The 25,608-nt window shown below is 46.0% G+C and overlaps 1 protein-coding gene across 2 annotated transcripts in view; it reads right to left on the bottom strand.

Moving 5' to 3' along the window:
• Positions 1 to 25,608, bottom strand: part of LOC123749859 (glutathione S-transferase kappa 1) — a 215,643-nt gene that overhangs the window by 47,021 nt on the left and 143,014 nt on the right. The window contains exon 5 of one of the 2 annotated variants that reach the window (XM_069306856.1): positions 9,177 to 14,405. The exons of the other annotated variant lie outside the window; for it this stretch is intronic. Coding sequence (XP_069162957.1) covers positions 14,262 to 14,405 — 144 coding nt within the window. The 3' untranslated portion in view covers positions 9,177 to 14,261. Of the gene's footprint in view, positions 1 to 9,176; positions 14,406 to 25,608 lie in introns of those variants that run through there. 2 annotated transcript variants of the gene reach the window in all.

Raw genomic sequence — 25,608 nt, 5'->3', positions numbered from 1 at the left:
AAAGGGGGGGGGGGGAAACATGGCAGAAAAAAAACAAAAATACAATTTGGTCAACAAACAGCATTGTTTAAAATCGTAGACATGGGTTGACATTTAGGGGTGAGGTAGGTTACATTGAGTTAATTATGTGGTACTTAGTTTTTATCTTAAACTGGTTGGGAGAGGTAGAGTCTTTAACATAATTGGGAAGGTCATTCCACATTCGAGGCCCCTTGATTTGTAAAGCATTTCTAGTTTGACTAAGTCGTACTCTTGGAATATCAAATAGGTATTTGTTTCTGGTGTGGTGCTCATGGGATTTGTTACAACCTTCTAGGAAGCTTTAAAGGTCAGGATTGGCATTATAGTTCAGCGTTTTATATATATAAAATACACATGAGAGGATGTGCAGTGACTTAATATCTAACATATTCAGAGATTTGAGTAAGGGTTCCGAGTGATGTCTGGGGCCAGAGCTAGATATTGTCCTAATAGCAGCTTTGTGTTGAGTAGTTAGAGGACGTAAATGATTTTGGGTAGTAGAACCCCAAGCACAAATACCATAGTTGAGATAAGGATAGATGAGAGAGTAATAGTGTGTCATCAGGGCAGGGCGAGGTATATAATATCTGATCTTAGAAAGAATGCCAACAGTTTTTGACACTTTTTTGATATATTTAGAATGTGTCCCTAGAAATTCAGCTTGCGGTCGATGAGAATGCCAAGGAATTTGCCATCTACTTTGTTACAAATTTGGGTATTTTTAATCCTGAGATTTATTTGATTTGAGGATTTATTGCCAAACAAAATATAGAAAGTTTTGTCAATATTGAGGGTGAGTTTGTTGGCAGTTTGCCAGTGATGGACCTTATTTAGCTCAATATTCACTGTGACATTTAGAGCAAGGAGGTCAGGACTGGAGTAAATATACATGTTACATATATGAGCCCCATAATTTTGAGCATAGCAATGTTCCATACTTTGAACTATATATATTCCACACTTTTGAATAATATTACAGCAAAAAAATCAGAGAAGAAACAAATGAGAAACATCAAAATAATTGTGAAAAATTATATTTGCAGCAAATGCTGCCCCCAAGGGGTGGCGAGGTGAGTGATCCCGAGCGCTCCATCACTCAGCGCCCATAATTTGCTCAACTTCTCAGCTCCATCATGGCAAAAGTATGTCATATCCAATATTTTATTTTTGTTTCCCGTGATCAGAGACTGCATTTTAACAATATAAGACAATAATTTTTTGGAAATAATTTATTTTCGGGGCATCACGGGGGAGTCATATTTTAATGCAGCACAGCACGGTAGTTAAGAACAGTCAGTCCGTCAAGAACAAGTTCAGCAATGAAGACAGAATTTGACAGTAAAAGCATCCCCCCCTTGCTCGACAATGTCAGGTACAGTATTACTGTTCTATGGATGAGTATACTCACCTAGTACACTCGCACTGTGATTGCGGGGATTGAGCTCCGACTCTTTGGTCCCATCTCCCAACTGTGAGTGAGTGAGTGAGTGAGTGAGTGAGTGAGTGAGTGAGTGAGTGAGTGAGTGAGTGAGTGTGTGTGTGTGTGTGTGTGTGTGTGTGTGTGTGTGTGTGTGTGTGCGCGCGCGCGCGCCTCCCCAAACACCCGGCATCAAAACAGAAAGTATCGGAAAGAATATTTCAAGAATGGCAAAAAGTCAGCAGGAAGAGAACAATCAGAAAGGAGAAGTGAGGAGGAAAAATGAAACATGAGAAAGAAGAAGAAAAAAGCAACTAGCAAAATTAATGAAGACAGCAGCAGGAGCATAAGGCTTCAAAAGGCAAGAGGACATGCTGTCATACTGAGCATCCCACTCCGACAGCCGCCCATCCCCTCATGACGGCAACAGGCTGGAAAGGGAGGGGGCATCTGACCCAAGTACGTACTCACCTTATTATGTTTGTGGTAATTTCCTGCAGTTAGCAGTTTTGCAAGTACTGTACTGTTTTTCCAGTGGCATAGTGGTGCTTGCAGTCAGGTCAAGCCGATAGGTCTTGGATTTAATTCTTGTGGCAGAACTTTAGCGTTTGGGCAATATTTCCTTTTACCAGATGCCTCTGTTAGCCTAGTATTAAACATGCCCCCAGGAGTTAGACAACTATTGTGGGTTGCATCCTGGGAAATGTCAGTAGTTGGCTCTCTGATTTAGAGACATCTTTCCGTGCCTGACTTTGGGAAACCAACTATTGAAAATTTAGAAATTACTAAATTTTGCAATTACTATTTTGCAATTACTGTACTAAAATATTTCCCATCTAACACCTGCAACGTGAAGCATGTTCAAGTAGAAATATAGAACTTTCAGACGCCTCTCACTAACAGTAACATTGTGTACAGTAACAGACTAAATAATTACTTTACTAGCAGTTGCACAGGTCGTAAAGACTGCACAATATGCTTGGAAGTAAGTAAGTAATTATCAAAAGAAGGCACCAAACCGGGAAGGCTATGTAGCACCATCAAATACGCAAAATAATCAGAGGGCGCTAAATATCACCAAGGATGCCAATACGAGAACAAAAACGCATAAGGCGAACGATATCAAAAGTATCCGAGTCACCAAGAATTCTATCGAGGGACAGGTGACCGCGAGGGGCGGTCGGAGAGCAAGACACACGCTCGTCCTGGAAGTCAGGACATTCAAGAAGGACATGCACGACCGTAAGAGGGACAATGCAACTAGGGCAATAAGGAGCAGGGCGGCGCTCCATCAAGTGACCATGGGTTAAGCGAGTATGGCCAATACGCAACCTCGCCAGAGCTGTTTCCCACCGCCGGTTATGGTGGAAGGAGGACGGCCACGAGGAAACACAACATTTAAGAGTACGCAGCTTGTTACCAGTAACAGACAACCAAGAAGCCTGCCAACGGGTAAGGACTGAGGAATGGATAACCGGGTAAAAGTCGGAATACGGAATGCCTTTACGAGAGACGGGACAAGAGCGGACAGCTTCCTTAGCGGCAGCATCCGCACGCTCATTTAAAGACACACCAATATGGCTGGGAACCCAACAAAACTCAACCGACTTAAATTTACTGTGAACGAGAAACAGCCAATGCTGGATCTCGACAACTACTGGATGAACCGGATTAAAGGACCCGAGAGCCATGAGGACACTACGAGAGTCAACAACAACCACAAAGGAAGACTGACAACGAGAAAGCAGGAGACGAAGAGCATAGAGAATAGCATAAAGTTCCGCTGTAAAGATGCTAGTCTCCGGAGGCAAGCGACACATATAAGTGCGATCAGGAAAAACAACAGAGTAGCCAACACCGTCCGCTGACTTAGACCCATCAGTGAAGACAGAAACGGAGCGGGAGTGAGAAGAAAAGTGCTCGAGGAAAAGGCGTTTTAGAACCGTAGGAGGGGTAAAAGCTTTAGTGATACGGGTCAAGGAAGTACAAAACCGCGGAAGAGGGACCCTCCACGGGGGCAAAGAAGGAACAACACGAGGAGAAACATCAGAAATACGAACGGAGAGAGAATTCTGTAGGCGAGATAACCGGACAGAAAGAGGGAGGTGGTGAAGAGGAACAGGAACCGCAGGAGGGGTAAAAGTTAAAGCACGACAGAGGCGAGAGGAAGGATGTTGCAAGGACCGCGCAAGATAGCGAAGACAGTAGCGATCACGGCGGTCCTGGAGAGACAGGAAGCCAGTGTCAACATATAAGCTAAGGATGGGAGTCGAACGAAAGGCACCAGAACTGAGGCGCAACCCAGTATGGTGCAAAGCATCAAGACGGCGAAGAGTAGAAGGAGAAGCAGACGAGTAAGCAGGGCAACCATAATCGAGCTTAGACAGGACGAGAGAGGAATGTAAAGCAAGGAGAGTGCGCCTATCTGCCCCCCAAGAAGTATGGGACAAGACCCGAAGGAGGGTAAGGGCCTTAGAGCACTCAACACGGAGGTAAGAGATATGGGGAGACCAAGACAAACGAGTGTCAAGGAATAACCCCAAAAGCTTCGCGGAATCTTTGTATTCAAGGGGATGACCATAAAGTGACAAAGAGGGACGAAGAACAACCCGTTTCCGCGTAAAAGTCATGGCACAAGTCTTAGAAGTAGAGAACTTGAAGCCATGACCTGTGGCCCAAGACGACACGGCATCAATTGCAAGTTGAAGCCGGCGTTGAAGGAGAGGCGAATCATCACCCTGACAACAAAGGGTAAGATCATCGACATAGAGAGCGGAGAAGACACCAGAAGGAAGAGAGGAAAGAAGACCATTGAGGGCAACAAGAAAGAGAGTAGTGCTCAGAACACTACCCTGGGGCACACCTTCGTATTGCTGAAAAGAGGGAGAGAGAGCGGTACCAAGGCGCACCCGAAAGGAACGACGAGAGAGGAAGCTGCGGAGAAAGAGGGGGAGATGACCACGAAGGCCAAAAGAATGAAGTTGAGATAGGATATGATAATGCCAAGTGGTGTCGTAAGCCTTTTCTAGGTCAAAAAGGACGGCAACAACGGAGGTCTTCGCAGCAAAAGCAGTACGAATATAGACCTCCAAGTTCACCAGGACATCTGTCGTGCTGCGGCACTTGCGGAAACCAAATTGAGAAGGGGAGAGGAGGTGATGGTGTTCCAGGAACCACATCAGACGAACGTTAACCATACGTTCAAAGAGTTTGCAGACACAACTTGTGAGAGCAATAGGGCGAAAAGTCCTTAGGGGAAGTACCCAGAGACCCCGGTTTGCGAACAGGGAGGACAACGGCATCGAGCCAGTCCTCAGGGACTGACGACGACTCCCAGATCCGATTATACAGACTCAGTAAATACTGAGACGTGCTCGGAGGGAGATGGCGAAGCATCTCATAATGAATACCATCGGAGCCCGCCGCCGTAGAACCGCAGAGGGCCAGGGCAGAACGAAGTTCAGAGAGAGAGAAGGGATCATTATAGGGAAGCTGAAGATGAGTGCAGAAATCTAAAGGACGAGACTCAAGGACAGGTTTACGAAGAAGGAAAGATTGGGGAAGATGAAGACCAGAGCTAACAAGAAAAGTGGGAACCCAGTTCGGAAGCGACCTGCAACGGGTCCGCCACAAGAGTATCATGGAGGTGAAGGACCGGTGAAACATCGGGAACGAACTTACCCGCTATCTTGCGGATACGCTTCCAGATCTGGGCCAGGGGGGTCTCAGACGTAATTGTTGAGACATAAGATGCCCAACATTCACGTTTAGCTGTACGGATGGCCCTACGGGCCACCGCACTCGCTTTCCGAAAGAAAAGAAAAGAATCGGTCGTCTGCCTACGGCGGTGCCTCTTCCAGGCTGCACGCTTACAGCGGACAGCCCGAGCACAGTCCGCATTCCACCAGGGAACGCACTTCCGTGGACCCCGAGAGGAAGAGCGAGGAATAGAGCGGAGGGCAGCGTTGAAGACAGTGTCATGAAAAAGGAGGAGAGCGCGAGAGAGAGGCAGAAGGGAGAGGTCAGGGAGAGCAGCACTGAGGGTAAATAGGGTCCAGTCTGCCTTAGCAAACTGCCACCTAGGGAAAGAGAGGGAAGGGCGAAAAGAGAAAAAGGAAACAAGGATGGGGAAATGATCACTTCCATGGAGGTCATCAAGAACCTGCCACGTGAAATCTAAGTAAAGAGAAGAAGAGCAGAGAGAAAGATCAAGACAAGAAAGGGTGCGAGTCCGAGAGTCCAAATGAGTGGGCTCACCAGAATTCAGAAGAGACAGGGAAGAAGAGAGGAGAAACGGCTCAAGGAGGCGACCCCGGGTATTCGTCAGAACGTCACCCCAAAGAGAATGACGACACTTGAAGTCACCCAGCAGGAGCACAGGCTCCGGCAAGGAGTCCAGGAGGTGTTTCAAATCAGGAAGAGAGAGCGGGACACTCGGGGGGAGATAAATGGAACAAACTGTGTACCATTTCCCCACAAAGATACGAGCAGCAGAACAATGGAGAGGCGAAGGAAAAAGTAAAGGAACAAAGGGAACATCAGCCCGAATCAAGAGAGCAGAAGAATTAGAAGCCCCAGCAATGGCTGGGGGGGGGGGGGGGGAGAGAAAGGAATAGCCACGAAAACGACCAGGACGAGCACCAAGCATTGGCTCCTGGAGACAGACACAAAGAGGCGAAAACCGCGAAATCAGAAGTTGGAGTTCGAGGAAATTGGCGTAATAACCCCGAACGTTCCATTGAAGAATGGACAACGACGAGAAGAGAAAGGACAAAAACAGAGAACAAGGAAGAAACAAAGGCGAAAGAGCAACAGAGCACGTTAAAGAATATCAGGGTCGGGATCAGGGTCAGCAAAGTCAGGGTTAGGGTGCATGGGTAAACTGAGCAAAGACGGAGGGAAGGAAACGGGAGAACAGATCAGAGGTGGGCGGGCAGGGTCCGGAGGAGGAGGAGGAGGAGGAAGAGGAGGAGACAACGGAGAGGAGCCGTCAAGGACAGCAGCAGGAGGAGGGGGAGTAGAAAGAGGGGAGCGCACCCCAGCAAGAGCAGTAACCGAAAGGGAAGCAGGGGCCAAAGAAACCTCCATAGCAGGAACAGGGGGCGCAAGCACTGAAGCGGGAGGGGAAGGAGCAACAGAGCCAGGAGGAGGAGCTGAGGAAGAAAGCGAAGCCTTCTTACCCGCCGGGGAAGAGGAAGGAGAGGAGCCAGGCTAACGCTTCTGACTTAAAGAGACCGGTGTCCCAGCAACTACGTACCGGGCAACGGATTCCAGTGTCTCAACAGGAGAAGCCGAACGAGAGCACACACGACGGCCGTTAGGAGAGCGATGGACATCCGCCCGCACCGACAGGCGGTGGGGAGAGCCGATAGATGGAGGAAGAGGATGGGAAGGAGGATCGGAGGGGGACGAGGAAGAAGACACAGAAGACACGACAGACCGGGTAGAAGGAAGGGGAACCCCAGACAGAGGACCAGGAGGAGGATCCATCGGGAGAGAACCCAAAGGAACAGAGGAGGGGGCAGTGGGCGCATCAGGGTCCAAGGCCCGGAAACGGTTGTGAGTCTGATGAAGGCGGGAAGGACGAGGAGAGGAAGAGCGCAACACGCGAGCATAAGAGATATTAGCATAAGGCGGGAGCCGGCGAACCTGGCGCCTCGCCTCAGGAAAAGATAAACACTCCCGGTGCTTCAGGTTAAGGACAGCTGCCTCAAGCTTGTAATGGACACACGCACGGGAGAAGGTAGGATGGGCCTCACCGCAGTTGAGGCAACGAGCCTGGGGAGAAGTGCACTCCGACTTAGAGTGACCTTCGCCACCACACAAAGGACAGAGAGACAGTCCCGGAGCAGCGGAGGGCACCATGCCCAAACCTCCAGCACTTGTTGCAGAGCCGAGGAGAAGGAATGTACTCCTGGACAGAGCACCTGAGCACCAGCAATGGAATGTACAGAGCACCAGCACTGGAGTGTTGAGACACTGGAATCCGTTGCAAGAATGACAGAGGGTGGAAGGGTCCTACCATCAAAGGTAATTTTCACAACCCGGAGGGGTTGACGGCGACTACCACGAGGGGGACGAGTAAACGTGTCCACCTGGAGAATAGAATGGCCCTGGGCAGCGAGGATATGTCGAATATCGTCGTGGCAGTCGCGCAGGTCCCGAACACCGGTTGCAACATGGGGCGGGAGCAAAATAGTGCCAACACTGGCATTCAACTGAGCGTTCTTCGAGACCCGAACGGGGGTCTCGCCAAGGCAGGATAAGGCAGCCAAGCGGGAAGCAGCATCCTGAGAAGAAGCAGCAACGACACGTGTACCGAGACGAGTGGGGTTGAAAGTAATGGAGGCATCCACGGAATCAATGAGATGTCGATGAAGGGAGAAATCGTCAGGAGGCGCAGAATCAAGAGGGAGGAGATCAAAATATTTGGCCCACGAAGCGGGACCAAACAAGGCTTGATAGGTAGCAGAACTGGAAGGAATCGAGCGAGGGCGGCCGTGACGAGGACGGCGGTGAGAACCCCCAGAGAGAGAGGGGTTAAAAGGCGCAGTAGTTACAACTAGAGAAGGAGCCGCGCCAGGGGACGAGGTAGTCACCACTGGGGGCTTGACCCAACCACAGAGGAGGGAGGGGAGCCAGGAGAAGGAGTCAGAGAGGCCAAAGGAGGAGCAAGGTCGGGGCCCCAATGCAGCGGAGGCTACAGAGCCCGGTCTTCCAATACGGACCGACTCTGGGGCTTGGTCGCCCACCCCACTTGTCTGAGAAGGTAAGCCAGAAGCAGCCGAAACAGGGGTTATCATCTTGACGAAAAGAAGAATTCACTCACGAATGTGCCCCCACACCCACCATGGAGCCACAATTAGAGGTAGGACACCCAACAAGAAGCTATCGCCGATCTTGTCGGGGCCTCCTAGGGGTGCGTCGTGAGTATACGCCCCACAAACGCCACCTTAAGAAACCGACAGTCCGTCGAAATCGGGTTCAGTGACGAAGTGGGGATTGACAATAAAAGGTTCCCCTCGCTCTCGACGTCGGGTACTGCAGTTCTACGGGTGCATGAGTATGCCTCCTCAAGCACCCGGGCGTCAAAATAGAAGAAGTCCATGGAAGAACCAGAACGAGCAAAAGGTCGGCAGGAAACGGCAAGCAGATAGGAGAAGAGGGGGGAGAAAAACGAAACAGAAGGAAAAGGAAAAGGTGCCCAGCAGAATTGGAGAGGACGGCAGCAGGAGCACAAGGCTAGAAAAGGACAGAGGACTGTCCTAAGGAGCATCACACTCCGGCAGCCGCCCACGAAGCCCCCACACGGCGACAACGAGCTGAGCGGAGAGGGGGAATATGCTTGGAAGACATTTGTGCTTCCAAGCACAAATGTCAAAATAGAAGAAGTCCATGGAAGAACCAGAACGAGCAAAAGGTCGGCAGGAAACGGCAAGCAGATAGGAGAAGAGGGGGGAGAAAAACGAAACAGAAGGAAAAGGAAAAGGTGCCCAGCAGAATTGGAGAGGACGGCAGCAGGAGCACAAGGCTAGAAAAGGACAGAGGACTGTCCTAAGGAGCATCACACTCCGGCAGCCGCCCACGAAGCCCCCACACGGCGACAACGAGCTGAGCGGGGAGGGGGAATATGCTTGGAAGACATTTGTGCTTGGTTTATTTAAGCTACAGTAAATGTACCATTGATTAACTACTATGTAAATATAGTAATAAAGTAGTTTAGTAGTTAAAACACAAATATTTTCAACTTTTATTTGGGTAAAATATACAGCTTTTAATTTGGCATATCTTTGTAGAATAAGAAATCATAAAACATTTGCACAATTAAAATTTACAAGGCAGTGTTGGTAAGTATATAAATAATAAATAAACATTTGCACAATTAAAATTTACAAGGCAGTGTTGGTAAGTATATAAATAATCAAGCCTTCAGTGTAATGAAATGACCTCTCCTGATCATTTACCGTTACCTTACGTACCTCCGAGGAAAGTGCTGACCTCCTTAAGGTACCTCCATCAGCAAACTTTAGGGAAATGCACCAGATGTCCGAGACTCACCCATGCCTATAGGAAGTCAGGCCTAGAATATGGTTCTCTGCAGAAAGCTGAAGTGCAATAAAACAAGCAACTGCTTGAAGAGAATTTGGCACCCGATGATAATGAAGCAAGCGACAGTTGCATAGACTCTTCCGTGATGCATCTGATCACCACCAGGTGGCTGTCTAGGTCACCTAAGTTCCCAGTCAGCCTACCTCCTTGCGCACGACCCACCCAGATCAAACCCTTCCAAATCACGTGAAAGATAGAAACAGGGCCAAAACAAGAAGCTACTGAGGGCCCTACCAGAAAAAGGGATTTTGTTATATTCAACACGATTATTGGGAAAGACCCCTCATTAGCTCCCTGAACTAACTCAACAATGTCTGGTTAGAAGCAGCCTGCATTTCTTAAAAAAAAATATTAGCTAACAGAAAAATGCAGCCAGGGATTATCCATGAGAAAATGACAGAAGGGTGCCTAGGCAGAAGAACTATACCTGTGAGCATCAGAGCAGTGAATTTTCAAGAAATCATGAGAAAAGATACACAGCAGACTGCGTGACGTGAACCACCCTATGGATATCCTGGAAGAGCTTGCTTTGGAACAGGGGACATGATACACAGGGTTGACAAACAAGGCCTGAACTCAAAGAGCATAAAGAGTGCACAAATAATGGCTCATTGCAGACAGTACAGAGTATATGATACACCCTCATAAATCTTATTCTTAGCCAAAAATGGTGAAGAAGAAGAATGGAGGAGAAGAAAACCATTACCTAACTCAGACAATGCTTTAATGGAAGAGTGTGAGGCTTCACAACCTGCCAGCTGGAAGTCCCAGCCAGAAGAAAATTAGCTTTAACCACTGTGCTGCGCCGACCGAGAAAACTCGGTCAGTGGGAAATTGCATCAACCGAGAAAGCACCTTTTGCATATAATGTACCCATTCAAAATGCGTGTGTGGTAGGTTGTCTACAAAATGAACTCTTGAGACCTCTAGTGAGAGGCAGCCAACTTGGAAAAAAATCCCAGAATGCCCTAAGGCTGCTGGCTGGGTTAGTGTGAACTCATTTTTGTCGAGGGCTGTGTAGATTATATGAACCCGACTAATAATGGCATCACTGGTACTCTTTTGGGCACAGAAGCCAAACTGGCAGGGATTTAATATGTTGAGTTTCACAATGTAGGAATAGAGCTATTTGTAAATAATTTTTTCAAATATTTTTGAGAGTATAGGTAGACTTAATGTTGCTGTGTAATTGTTTACGTCAGCTGTCTCACCTCCTTTGTGAACTGGCGTTACTCTTGCTTTTTTAAGGATATCAGGAAAAAGTGCAAACATTGGAAGATAATGACCGAATCACCACTGTTGAGGTAATAAACAGAGAACAGGGTAATAAGCAGGGTAATAAGCAGAGAAATCTAAATAAAGACAGAGCAAAGCCCTGTTGAAGTTGAATGTGCTGAATTGTTATCCAAACAACTGCAAACTCCTGCAGCATATGTGCCCACTGTGGCCTAGGAGGCGTCCCGATTTTCATGGCGACAGCTGGGAGATGAAGAAACAGTAGAGGTTCGATGCATCAATGAACAGCTCAAGCAATGGAGATCACCATGAAATTGAACCCCAAAAAGCCAGAAAAGGAAAATGGCAATGCAAGATTCCCCTTAAGTGAAGCAGGGCATGTAATGCACAGTCCCAACCCCAGCAAAAGGATGCCAACCAAAGAAAGTGGCCAAGTTCCATGCAAGGCAAGTTGAGGCCTTCCACATGGTGTTTGAGGCTCTGACGGAAAAGTTGAGACCTCCCCACTACCAGTTGAAGAAAGTAGAGCAGCTGCTACAGTGGAAGAGGGAAGAAGGTACCTTACCTCACCTGGAGGTGCTTCCGGAGCTTAGCGTCCCTGCGGCCCGGCCTCACGTGTAAATCAAAGCTTGGTTGATCAGGTATCCTTTGGAGGTGCTTATCAAATTCTCTCTTGAACACTGTGAGGGGTCGGGCAGTTATGCCCCTTATGTGTAGTGGAAGCGTGTTGAACAGTCTCGGGCCTCTGATGTTGATAGAAACATGCAACTGGCATGTGATTGCACATGCAATCACAATCAAGCTCACAAGAACCCCTATCCATCCAGGAATCCAAGGAACATGGACACTGGTCATGCAAGAAACTGAGCCCAGGGTTTACCAATCACTTAAAATAACAAGCTAAGTGGATGAAACTAGGAGCCTTCTGCTGCCAAAGCCTGAAAAAACCTTCCCTGCAATCCAAACTAAACTATAATTAATGCCAAAGACAGATTGGACTGTCTTTGACATTAATCATAGATGTGACGGATGCCACACCCCAGCAATGCAATAAAGGTCAACAGCAAAAAGGGCACAGTTGACTGCTGTCAAGGAAGAGCTCCAAGAAAGACCTGAAACATGTGGGAAACTTCCTTCCACTAAAGTGCCTGCATGCAAAAACAAAAAGGTTGCCTTGTATCCATAAAAAAGGGGTTTGTCTGCAAGTCTGTGCATGCCACACAAATCTTGGAAATGTACCTATAGGCAAGGGAATAACAATAGTCCAACTCGTATTGAGTTGGGGTAAATAAAAAATATGTCCAAAATCCAAATTAGTGTCATAATGTATCCAAATACTCCTTCTAGTAACCCCAAATTCCAGACAACCTCTCCTGCCATAGAAGGATCAGGAACAACATTCACTCCCTTAAAAGTCCAGGAAGGTGAACTCTCGGCACATCGTAACAATACAAGGGAATGAAAGAGGTAAAAGTAGGCTCTGCAGCCTACACAGTCAGCAACTTACCCCCCACCCGAAGACTCAAATGTGCCTTAAGTCCATGAACCACAGCACCCAATAAGCCCAACCATAAACACCTTATGGGAGATGGCATAGATAGAGCAATCGGTTTCAGGATCCAAAGACACCAAGTAAGAATGCAAAGCCCAACATGTACAAAGAATAGGGCCATGCCCAAATGCAATATGTTTAGTAGACGCAGTTAACAACTCTCATCTACAAACCTCGCAATGAAGAGCAAAATCCTGTAATCTACCCAGAAATGAGGTGACTCTAGAAGAGTCAGCTTGTAGAGAGAACCTGAACCTCTCAGAACAGGCATCTCTGGTAGGGCATGGAAAACACATGCCAACTGTTATGATCCTTGTCTCCTGTGGAGAGATTTTCATGGAGACAAGCCTTGTAACAAGCTAGCTAAAAGGCAAAGTTATGTAAAAGCAGTAAAGAGTACTTTTCCTGAAAGAAACTTGTAGCTGGCAGCTTGGAGGTCGTGTGTTGCTGATATTACTCCGCCAAAGAAACTAGAACCCAGAGCTGGAGATTTATTGTGAACGATGTATATATTGTTTGGAAATATTTTGTGAAGGAAAAATGAACTCATTTATATAACCTACGAAGGGAGTATGGTTAAATGAGTCATTATAGTTTGATTAGGAATGTGGAGAGATAGAGTATCAAGGGGCGAGTGATGTGGCCAGACAAGTAGACGCCATCTTACCATCATCGGAGGAGCGTCAGTGTGGGCTGATCATTGACTTTTGAGGATTAACTCCTACCAGATATCCAGAGAAGCCTTATATTGTAGTTATTCAGGTTGCATGAGTTTGTAAACTGAGGTTCTACTTAGTAGGTTACTTAAAGAGAGTCCAGATTTCCTAGTTCATATATATATCTGTGTCGGACAAATACGCTATCAGGTGTGGTTGCTGTATAAAATTAGAATTGTTGGACCAGGGTATTAAGGGTTACCATATTGCTGGAGTACTTTGTGTAAGATGAATCATATTGGTGTGTAACTATTAATGAGAATGTCATTAAGTTTAGAGGAATTTCTTAATGAATATTTTATATTGTATATGTTTTATTTTGTAGATATATTTTTGGTTTGTTACACTACTCAGACGTTTCTCTACTACTGTTGCAAAGTTCCTTGGCAAAACTAGAAGGTTACCATCCATCATATTCCCTAGACAACTAAGTAAAGAATAAGTACAGGACCAGGGCAGTAGCCTAGGGATACAGCCAAACTTAAGATTGAATAATAAGAACCAAACCGTGCAACAGAATAAATATCAGTAATTTATAAAAGGCTGTGACATAGTAATGGGCACCAGACCATCACCAGTTAAGTGAAAGGTGGAACAGCAGCCTGTGACATCAACTACCAAGTAAGGGAAGGAATAAACTGTCAGGGGAAAGCGCCAAGCCATTATGACTATATAGCTCTGGGAAGGGATCAGGATAAGGATTTGGGATGGGACGGGGAAAGGAATGGTGCCCAACCATTTTGATGGCCGGGGATACAAAATACAAAATTAGGGCAGAGCAATGTGGGTGACGTGTACAATTTTGAAAGAGAAAGGATAAAGATCAGAAAGCAAAAACCCCCAGTAGAACTAATGTTCCAGGGATATCAGAAGATGGATGTTGTAACCAGGTGAGAGAATGAATAGCAGGCTGGCTGTGACTCTGGGTGACCTGAGCTGCCACCTGGTGGCAGTTTGGCCCATTCTGGTCCTGGCTCCCAGCATGCAAGGGTTGGTCTGAGGGCTCCTACATCTCTAAGACTAGGCTGGACCAGCACTTAACTCTGGGAGCTACTGACATTCCCACAAGAGAAAAGTTTTAAAGATTTTATTTAAGCAAGGTCTTCCCCATAAAAAGTCTTGCAAGTCTGCAAGAATATGCAAGATCCCCAAATTTCTAGCATTATTATACACTGCATATACATGAAAATATATGAACATTCCATGCCTTTTATAACCTTGTTTGAGGTACATCAGGTTCTGGCCCAAGCCATTTTTCTCCTATCTCTTGGGCTAAGACAGGAAACCTGTCTGAGCCAAAGAAGAGCATTGGCTCCCCTCCAGTATGGGCAACTATAGTAGGTAATCCAAATGCCTGAAAGACAGAAATAATCTTATTACAGTTAATAAAGAAATTGTTATATAATATGGTAAAGATATTTTTCTTCGTATTCAACACGGCAGATTAAAGCTCAATTCTTAAGAATTGGTAGGATATTAAATATGCCTATTTAAAGTCTTGTAAAAGGTAGTTATTATAATGAATTGCTGCATGACATTATAAATCTTGGGTATTATTAGTTGGCAAGAGAGAATATTCTTGAGAGAATAGTTAAAAAAAAAATACAGCATTGAATGTAATGAAACGTCATTTTCTGGGTGAGCCCAGAAATAGGGCTTCTAATAGTTCCATGGAGCCTCTGGCTAACTGGAGCTATCAGAATGATATATGCTATATTAGTCTGGGGGCATCAGTCAATTAGAGTTCAGCCTATGGGGACCACGAGCCAGAACTTAGCCCCCTCAGAGAGACAAAGGAAGCAATTGCCTATGGAAACTTCCATGTATTTGGGGGCATTCCATGTCTGCCATCAACCAGGGTTAGGCACCCAGAAAGGTAGGCATAACAAAACAGACCCCACATCCAGCACTTCTACTAACACTATAAAATCATTTATATTTGCCAACATCCAGGGCATAAAAACGCGCAAATCCAACAAAGTTCATTTTATAGATGATCTCCATGAGGCAAATGCAGTGTTTGCAGCCCTAAAGGAAACTCACACAAAGGACTACCATGAGGGTGAAATATGGATCTCAGAGTACAATCTTTTCAGATGTGACAGGAAACACCGGATACAGGGTGGGGTCAGTCTCTACGTCAAAGACATGCACTCATCTGTACTGAGCTGCTAAACACCTCAAATGATATGGTGGAAGTGCTGATAATCAAAATAGAGATCCTAAATGTAGTTATTGTCCTTGTGTATAAGTCACCAGAGTCACCCCCGAACATCATCCTGCTTGGGGACTTCAACCTACGGCACCTGAAATGGAAGCACCTGGCTAATACAGTAATATCAGAAAGAATACCAGGAAGCAGTCTAAATGAACAGGCACATGCAAATGACCTGCTACAGATGTGCGACAGGTTTGCCTTAAATCAGCAAATAGTAGAACCAACTAGGAAGGAGAACACGCTGGACCTCATTTTCATAAACAATGATGAATTGATCAGGAACAATGATTACAAATACCTGTTACTCAGATCACAACTTAATTGAAGTTCTGACAAGCATGGGGAATAGACCTTCAAAACCAGTCCCGATTCCCTGTGGAGGAGATTTCAGCAAATTCAACTTCAATAATAAACAGATAAACTGGGAGCAAATAAACCAGGACGTCACAGAAATAAACTGGGAAGAACAGCTAGAAAATGCAAACCTGAACCAGTACCTGGAAAAAATAAGCTCAGTAGCACTAGAAATATGTTCAAACTGCATACCCCTAAGAAAAAAAGAGGGAGATGCAGATTGGAACGGGAACGTCGTTCCCTATATTGGCGAAGAAAACTAATCTCGGAACAACTTGAGAGTCACACTCTGTCTCAAGAACGGCGAAGAAGGTTAGGTAGAGAAATAAAAACAATTTAATTCAAGCTACAAGAATCAGACAAAACCAAGGAGAGGCAAAGAGAGCAAAAGGCCATCAGTGAAATAGAGAGAAATCCGAAATATTTTCTCCTATGCAAAATCAAGATAAAAAAACACATCTAGTATCGGGCCCCTGCGAAAGGGATATGGAACTTTCACCGATGACAACAAAGAAATGAGCAAGTTACTGAGGAAGTAGTACGACTCTGTTTTCAGCGAGCCACTAAACACACTAAAGATTGATAACTCAAATAAATTTTTCATGGATATGATACCATTATCAAATCATATCAGACGTCGCCCTATCCCCACTGGATTTTGAAGAAGCCATAAACAGTATGCCTATGCGCTCTGCTCCAGGCTCGGATTCATGAAACTCCATATTCATCAAGAACTGTAAAAAACCACTATCGCAGGCCCTTCACATTCTGTGGAGACAAAGCCTAGATACTGGCGTTATCCCTGACATACTAAAAGCAGCAGAGATAGCACCACTCCATAAAGGAGGAAATAAGCAGAGGGAAAAAATTACAGACCGATAGCACTAACATCGCACATCATAAAAATCTTTGAGAAAATGCTAATAAGAAAGATCGCAAAATACATGGAATCACAGCATCTCCATAACCCCGGACAACATGGTTTCAGAACAAGGCGCTCTTGCCTGTCACAGTTGCTGGACCACTATGACATGGCATTAGATACCATGGAAGACAAACAAAATGCTGATGTAATTTACACAGATTTCGTAAAAACCTTTGACAAATGTGACCATGGTGTTATTGCACATAAAGTGCGTTCAAAAAGAATTACGGGAAAAATAGGCAGATGATCTACAATTTCCTGAGTAACAGAACCCAATGTGTAATAGTCAACAAAATAAAATCCAGCCCATCAAACGTGAAGAGCTCAATTCCCCAGAGTACTGTGCTTGCTCCAGTACATTTTCTCATTCTCATATCAGACATAGACAAGGACACAATCTATAGCACTGTATCATTTTTTGCAGATGACACTAATATTTTCATGAGAGTAGGCAAGATAGAGGACACGGCAAACCTCCAATCAGATGTAGATCAGGTCTTTCTATGGGCTACAGAAAATAATATGTTGTTTAACGAAGATAAGTTCCAGCTCATGCGCTACGGAAAAAATTAATATAAAAACGGAAACCACGTACTGTACAAAACTCAAGCAAATCATAACATAGAACGAAAAGACAATGTAAAGGATCTGGGTGTACTCATGTCGGACGATTTTACCTTTAAAGAACACAATAAAGTAGCCGTCACAACTGCAAGAAAAATGGCAGGTTGGATAACAAGAACTTTTCACACTAGAGATGCTATACCGATGATACTTTTCAAAACGCTAGTGCTCTCTAGAGTGGAGTACTGCTGCACAATGACAGCCCCTTTCAAAGCTGGAGAAATTGCTGACCTGGAGAGCGTGCAGAGATCATTTACTGCTATAATCCACTCAGTAAAACATCTAAACTATTGGGACTGACTAAAGAGCCTAAATCTGTACTCCCTTGAGCGCAGCCGGGAGACACAATAATTTACACGTTAAAAATAATAGAGGGGCTGGTCCCAAACCTGCACACAGAAATAACATCACATGAGACTAGGAGGCATGACAAAATGTGCAGAATGCCCCCTGTTGAAAAGCAGAGGTGCAACAGGTACTCTGAGAGAGAACACTATCAACATCAGAGGGCCGAGATAGTTCAACACGCTTCCACTACACATAAGGGGCATAACTGGCCCCTTATGTGTAGTGGAAGCGTGTTGGTCGACTAGTCTCTCTTGAACAGTTATAACATAACTGTTCAAGAGAGAACTGGATAAGCACTTCCAAAGGATACCTGATCAACCAGGCTGTGATTCATACGTGGCTGTTGAACGCGGCTGCGAGCAGCCGCGTTCAACAGCCTGGTTGATCAGTCCAGCAACCAGGAGGCCTGGTCGACGACCGGGCCGCGGGGAAGCACCTCAAGGTAACCTCAAGGTATGGTAAGAAAATTGCTACCGAAGACCGAACAGAGAGGGAGAACTCTCTCAAATCTAAAGAAACAAGCAAACAATCAAACGTCATACACCGCAGCCGCGCCACTTGTCCCCCCCTCCACTTCCCAGGAGGGCGGAGCCCCGGACCCCCATGCACCGGCTACTCACACCTCCAGTTCAGAGGCCGAGTATCAAAACAAAACGAATCCGTTAACTGGAGGGATGAAGGGGGCCAGGGAGCCTTCGAGCTCACCCAGAAAAATGGTGTCTCATTACATTCAACGCTGGTTTTCTGTGGGGAGCCCCTTCGGCTCCCTGGAGCTACGATACCAAAGACAAGTAAAAGAAGGACTTACCCGGGAGGCAGCTGCCACTCGCTCATCAACTCAAAGTCGAGACAACTGGCTCCAACCTGCGACCCAAAGCCACATAAGAACGACCGAGACCAGGAACATTTACCAAATAACAGGTGGCCAGAACCCTGTTCGACTAAAAAAAAAATCCCCGTGCTCGAATGTGAGCTCAAGACATGTTGCCAAAAACGGCAGCCAAAGCAGCAAACCTGAGAACGTCATAGGCACGAAAATAGACCGCAGTCTGGCTAGACTTAATAACCCTGTGGACGACCTGGGAGACCTTAGCCCTGGAACAGGGAATGAGGGGAAGCGGATCAACCCAGAGCATATCCCCGGCCACAAAAGCCGAGGCATGCAGATAACGGTGAAGTGCCGTAACCGAAAACAACACATGGTGCACCCCCAGCCTGACGAACCAAGCATCAGTGACCTAAGGGCCCCTCTGGAAAGCCGCCATCTCATTCCTCGCCAGAAAAGAAGGAGACAGCTGCAACCGAACAAACCGACCACCAGGACCTAAAGAGCAGAAACCTCTGCACCAGAGGAGAGCACAAAGCTTACCAACTCTACCCCCACAGGCCAATGCTAACAGAAACAGCGCCTTGGCAAAACAATCTTGAACCGAAGGGGGCCACTACAAACCGAGGAGAAGAAAGAAAAGAGAGCACCCAGTCAAAGGACCAGGACGGCCCAGGCAGCACATGAGCCTGCCCGGAGGTGAAACAAAACACGAGAAAGGTTACAGAATGGGCAGAAGTGACATCCACCCCGAACGCAAGCTAAAGAGCCTCCGCCAGTGCCTCACAATAAGAGGCGTTAAATAGGAAATCACAATAGGAAACAATATTAGGCATCAAATGACAGTCCTGAAACAGCCAAGAAAGGAGGACAAAACAACCCGACCAGAAATAGAAGACAACCTACAAAGAGAGAGGAAATGGCAAATAGAATGTGAGGAAACTTCATACTGTCGCCGAGACGAAGCTTGCAGGTGGGACAGCATGAAAGAAGCCACCTGATCACCATACAAGTGGTGATACACCCGCATCAAAAAGACCAGACGTGAAGAGCAGAAGAGTAGACCAAACCAGTCATGTACCAGACCAGTCCGATCTGCTGGAAGAAGAGGGGTTGGACACAGAGCAAGCAGCGCCTGAAACCAAGGCTGGGCCAGCAACCAGTCCTGCCGAAAGACATCGACCACGATGGCTACACAGTCGGAGAAAGGCGCCGCATATATCGGCAGACGCTGAGATCATGCCGACGCGAAGAGGTCCACCTCTGGGAGCCTGTACGTTTGGCAAAGCCAACTGAAGGAGTCTGCGTCGACCGTCCATTCCGTGGACAGGGGAATGAACCGAGACAGGCCGTTGGACAGTCCCCGGATATGAACCGCACGGAGAGCCAAAAGCAGAGAATCCAGCAGACAAGTTACTTGAAGTGACCAGCCCCAAAGAGCCAAGGACCGAAAAGAACCCCTGCAGTTCAGACAATATACCACTGGAGTACAGTCTGAATGGAGCCGGATCGTGAATCCCCGAGCGATCTGAACACTCCAAAGGGACAGCCAAACTGCCGCGAACTCCCGCACTGTGCTATGAACTCTACAAAAGGACGGAGCCCACCGCCCCTGGCGAGCCAGGTAAGCAATGTTCACAAAGCCCCAATTGAGAGATGAGGCATCCGTGAACACATCGAGCAAATGCTCGGGTAGGCGCCAAGGCACTGAACCAAGAAAAACCTGAAGAGGAAGCCGGCGACATAGCAACCTAAGCCAGGCCCACGGAGGCCTAACCCAGCGATCGTGAGAGAGGTGGAAGGGGCGGCCCCGAAGGAACTAGAACAGACGCCAAAGCCAGACCCAACCCAGCAGGTAAACCAGCACAGCAAAGTTCAGACACCCACACAACTGCCCGAGCAACCGCCGAGTGACCCAGAACCCAAACCCCCCTCCTGAAATCGCTGATCTGGGTCTGCAGCCTCAGCAACGTCTCCAGAGGGAGAGAAAAGGCCTCTGGAGGGAGTGACAAGGAAACGGTCCGAGAGTCCCACATGAGAACCAGACGGAACTTCCTCTAGTTCACCAGGAACCCGAACCCAGCGAGCTGGGAAAGAACCACACCCCAGGCAAGCAGACAAGCACGCAAGCTGGGAGCCCACACCAACCAGTTATTGAGGTAAGCCAGAGCCCGAACCCCTAGCAGGCGCAGATGGGTTACCACAACATGGGTAAGATGTGTGAATACGTGTGGTGCCAGATTTAAGCCAAAAAGAAAGCTACAAAAGCGGTAAGCCTGCCACCCCATAACGAAACCTAGCCAGTCTCTGAACCACGGATGGTTCAGTTATTGTTGCAGAGTTAGACAGTACAAATCGACACCATTGCATCCTGGAAAGGTATTATATCCATACAGTATACTAAATGATTTGTAGAACTTTTATTTCATTGTGAAGGTTAAGCTGTATATAAAAAACAAGCCCAAAGGTGAGCAATAATTCAATTCTTTATTTCAGAACATTATAATATTCATGTAAACAGAATAATTTAGGTGCAGAAAATATTATTGCGCAATCTCGTTGGCAGGCGAACTGAGAGGTGAAGTTATTAATGTAGAATCACTGAAAGATTCATGTGGAAGACCACATGACTCGCAGGCTACACTTGCTACAATAACAAAATGCTGAAATCTTACCAGATAAAGCTTCCCCCATGTATTAACTAATCCATTGTAGTTGTAGTTTAACACCCAGTAACATTGCAGTGTTACTGGGTGTTAAACTACAACTACCAATTGATAATTCCGAGTGATAGACTAATACATTAATATAACCCCCCAGATTGTGTAGGAAACTATTTGTGGGAATAAATATTATACAGTCCACTTTAACCCTTAGACCGCACAATACATTTATAGATGATTTGAGTAACAAAACCGGAACCGCACAATACATTAATAGCCGTTTTAGTGCCTAGCGCTTTAATTTAAACACCCCGTGTGGGATAGGGGCAGCTATAGTGCAGCCACGACCGATAGTTGGCAGACGCCACCTAGAAAAAAAAATCGTGGCCAACATTCCTGGGTGTGAGAGGGTCAGTACTGAGCGAGCCACCAAGGCTGGTGCACGCAGCATGAGCTCACAGCACAGCTGTTCAGCTTCTGACCACAGCATCGCCTAAAAATGTCAAAAAAAGAGGGGTTGACAGAGCAGTTGCCAGAAGAGGTCTGCTCCGCCCGAGCTGTCAGGTAGGGGTTGCCACAAAGATATTATTACCTAATTATTTCAATGTCTGATTGATTTTTTCTTTTTTTTTTTGCAGTAATATTATTCAATAGTGTGTATTGTGATATATTTGTATAATAAAATGTGTAAACCATCGTTGTACTCAAAATTATTGTGTTCATATTAGTGATTCAATTATTATGTTCATAAAACAATAAACAAATAGTTTTGCTGTTATTACACTATATACACATGTTATAAATACGTATCTGCATGTTTTGGTCACATTACGAACCACTAAGTTGGTATTGTGAGTCAAAAAGCAACGAAGAGTGGCCTTCACTCACCAGCCACTTGCCACCACTTCCTCACTCACCAACATACTCCTCCAACCATACTGTTTTTTATTTTATTCACTATACACAGGCGATAAATTTAAGTATCTACATGTTTTGTTCACCATAACTGTAGATCTAAGCTTGTGTGGTGAGTTCAAGCAATAAGAGACGTAGCTACATACACGGTCAGCTGGTGGCTGCCGTCACTGGTTCAAGGTCAGACGCATTAATATTTCTTCTCCTGCAATACTGTTTGTGGTGTTATTACACTATACACACATTATATATAAGTATCTACATTTTTTATTCACCATGCCTGTATAAATAGGCTGGTATGGTGCCCAAAGACCATAGTGGCCACCAGTAAACAACATGACGATGCATGCATGATGTCATGCAGACGATGCATCTCCCACACCAAAATGGCGGTTCCCAACATACTCCTATTGCTGTTATTACACTTGTTATATATAAGTATCTACATTTGTGTTCACCATAGCGAACTACTAAGCTGGTATGGCAAGTCCAGTCAATAAAACAATTCTAATAAAATTTAAAAAAAAAAATTCTAATGACTAATTCCCAAAAATTATTTCTGAAATTCATATCACCCGGGAATCCATGATTACTGATTACAATACATGATTACATGATTACAATAAAACAACAATTATGGTCAGTTTTATCACAGTCAAAGGTCTTCTGTAATACTATCATCGCTAATAGAAGTTTCATATATAAACAAATCCACAAGGGCCATGACGAGGATTTGAACCTACGTCCAAGATCATCCCAGACACTGCCTTAATCGACTGAGCTACAACATGGTAAAAGAGTTGAAACCAGAAGTTCTACTGAACTTATTTAGATCCTGCAGCCTCTCTGAGACACAAACCAGGGTTTTACACAACTCCCCCATGCACTCGAGCTATGTCATTAGGCCATTCTACCTCTTCGCCCTTATTTCTCTTTTAAAACACTTTTACCATGTCGTAGCTCAGTCGACTAAGGCAGCGTCTGCGATGATCTCTGACGTAGGTTCGTATTCTCGTCACGGCCTTTGTGGATTTGATCATTGAGGCATCACGCTATTGTGATTTCTGTGTGTAATAAAGTTACATATATATATTTTGCCACATTTCCCGGCCCTATTGCGCCCAAAATATGCCACCTGCGATTTTTTCCCGTGATCAGGGGAATACAAATTAACACTTATAAGACGAAAGAATTTTTTATATTTTTGTTGTTGTTGCGCCTGTGGGTATTGAAGCCATTATGACCCTTAGCGGCCCAAGGGTTAAACATCATACAGTCCGCAATCGAATTAAGTTAACATAAAAATAAATTACTATATAAATTAAATAAAAATTATAAATTAAAATTCATTAATATAAATTGCTAAATAAATAAATACACCAAGTTCGTTTCCCCACAGAAAGGGCCAAGGCCTCTTATGAGAAGTCAGTCAACGAGCATTGCGCCGACCAGACGACACCGGCTCCGAAGGAATCATCGGCTCAAAAACTGGCACCAATGGCCCACCGCGACTAGAAGAACCCCGAGCCCTGGCACAACCCTTCTGAGAAACCCGAGAACAGCCCCCCCCCCCCAGGAGAACCAACAAGTCCGACATATGATAACTAGATGAGGCTGCTTGCAGAAACCGAATGACAACAGCTTCCACAATCAGCAATGGACAACAAATTGATGAAAACTTAAGAGCCAGGGCCCAAGCAGGATCTAAGGAGAGAGCAAGCACGGCCTGGAAGCACGTTAGGCAAGAAGCAATGAACGGAGAATACCGACACCCTGTGAATCGTCGCAGACAGCTTCAAGAATGCGGCCAACACCTAGTTGCCGAGGCCAGCACACCAGACGAAGGCTCAGCCCTCAACGCCTCCACATCTTCCCCAACCCAGTCCGAGAACAACTCGAGAAGGGGAAAAAGAGGCATAAAACCGGGGCCAAATGCCCATGAACGTGCATTAGAGTTCATGGTATGCATTCAGGCACTCAAACTTGCCTCCCATATAAACCTGCAAAACGGTGGCAGCCTCCTGCCATTCAAACGAGCGGGTCTGACACAACCCATGCCACACACTGGTATTTGTTGAGTGGTGACTGTGATCAGTTGTAAAGTAAATTAGTGAATTGTCACACAACGATACAGTGACTGACTCCAGAGCTTTGTGTAGACAGAGAAGAACCGACATCATCAATCTACTAGCACTTAGTGAATCACCTTGTGGGAGACAACGACGGATAACCATCGTCATCATACATCGTCCTTACTCATCTGGTTGTGTGAGCAGGAGGAGTCTGGTATGTACCCCTTCTCTGGTCAATTAATCAGGTGTACAGATTGAGGTAAAATATTATCAAATTCTTGTTCAGGATATCATATATATTTAAAAATCTCAGGGTGGCTCATTTAGGTAGAGGTAACGCATAAGGGATATCTTGACACAAACGCACACCCGCCCACGTATGTATGCACGCACACAAGTGTGCACACGCTAAAAGAGACACACACACATGCACACACACAAACATTCAGTCAGGGGAAAAGGCATTAACACCTGGGATCAGGGGATAGGATCTTACTATCCCCCCCCCTATTAACCCCCCATCTGACCTGACCTGACCTGGTCGCCATCTCCACCCCCCCACCCCCAGTCCCCTGCATCGCCCATACACACACTCTTCCCCTCCCCACTCTCTCCCCCTCTCCCACTCTCTGTCTCTCTCCCACTCTCTGTCTCTCTCCCGCTCTCTCTCTCCTGCTCTCTCTCTCCTGCTCTCTCTCTCCTGCTCTCTCTCTCCCTCTCCCTCTCTTTCCTTCCCCCTCCCTCTCTGCCCACACACACTCTCACACACTCACACTTGAAATTACGAGAGAGGAGGTCAAGAGACACCTGCTGGACCTGAATGTTAGAAAGGCTGTTGGTCCAGACGGGATCTCGCCAATTTGTACTGAAAGAGTGAGCAGAGGCACTTTGCTTGCCACTCTCCATAGTGTATAGTAGGTCACTGGAGACGGGAGACCTACCAGAAATATGGAAGACGGGGAATGTGGTCCCAATATACAAAAAGGACAACAGGCAAGAGGCACTGAACTACAGGCCAGTATCCTTGACTTGTATACCAAGCAAGGTGATGGAGAAGATCGTGAGAAAAAACCTGGTAGCACATCTGGAGAGAAGGGACTTCGTGACAAATCGACAACATGGGTTCAGGGAGGGTAAGTCTTGCATGACAGGCTTAATAGAATTCTATGACCAGGTGACACAGATTAAGCAAGAAAGAGAGGGCTGGGTGGACTGCATTTTCTTGGATTGTCGGAAAGCCTTTGACACAGTACCGCATAAGAGGCTGGTATATAAGCTGGAGAGACAGGCAGGTGTAGCTGGTAAGGTGCTCCAGTGGATAAGGAAGTATCTAAGCAATAGGAAGCAGAGAGTTACGGTGAGGGGTGAGACCTCTGATTGGCGTGAAGTCACCAGTGGAGTCCCACAGGGCTCTGTACTCGGTCCTATCTTGTTTCTGATATATGTAAATGATCTCCCGGAGGGTATAGATTCATTTCTCTCAATGTTTGCGGACGATGCCAAAATTATGAGAAGGATTAAGACAGAAGAGGACTGTTTGAGCCTTCAAGAAGACCTAGACAAACTGAAGGAATGGTCGAACAAGTGGTTGTTAGAATTCAACCCAACCAAA

This window comes from Procambarus clarkii, chromosome 59 (assembly GCF_040958095.1).
Source record: "Procambarus clarkii isolate CNS0578487 chromosome 59, FALCON_Pclarkii_2.0, whole genome shotgun sequence".
Taxonomy (NCBI): Eukaryota; Metazoa; Arthropoda; class Malacostraca; order Decapoda; family Cambaridae; genus Procambarus; species Procambarus clarkii.
The sequence above is the reverse complement of the archived record's forward strand: the minus strand, read 5'-3'. Positions and strand labels throughout refer to the sequence as shown.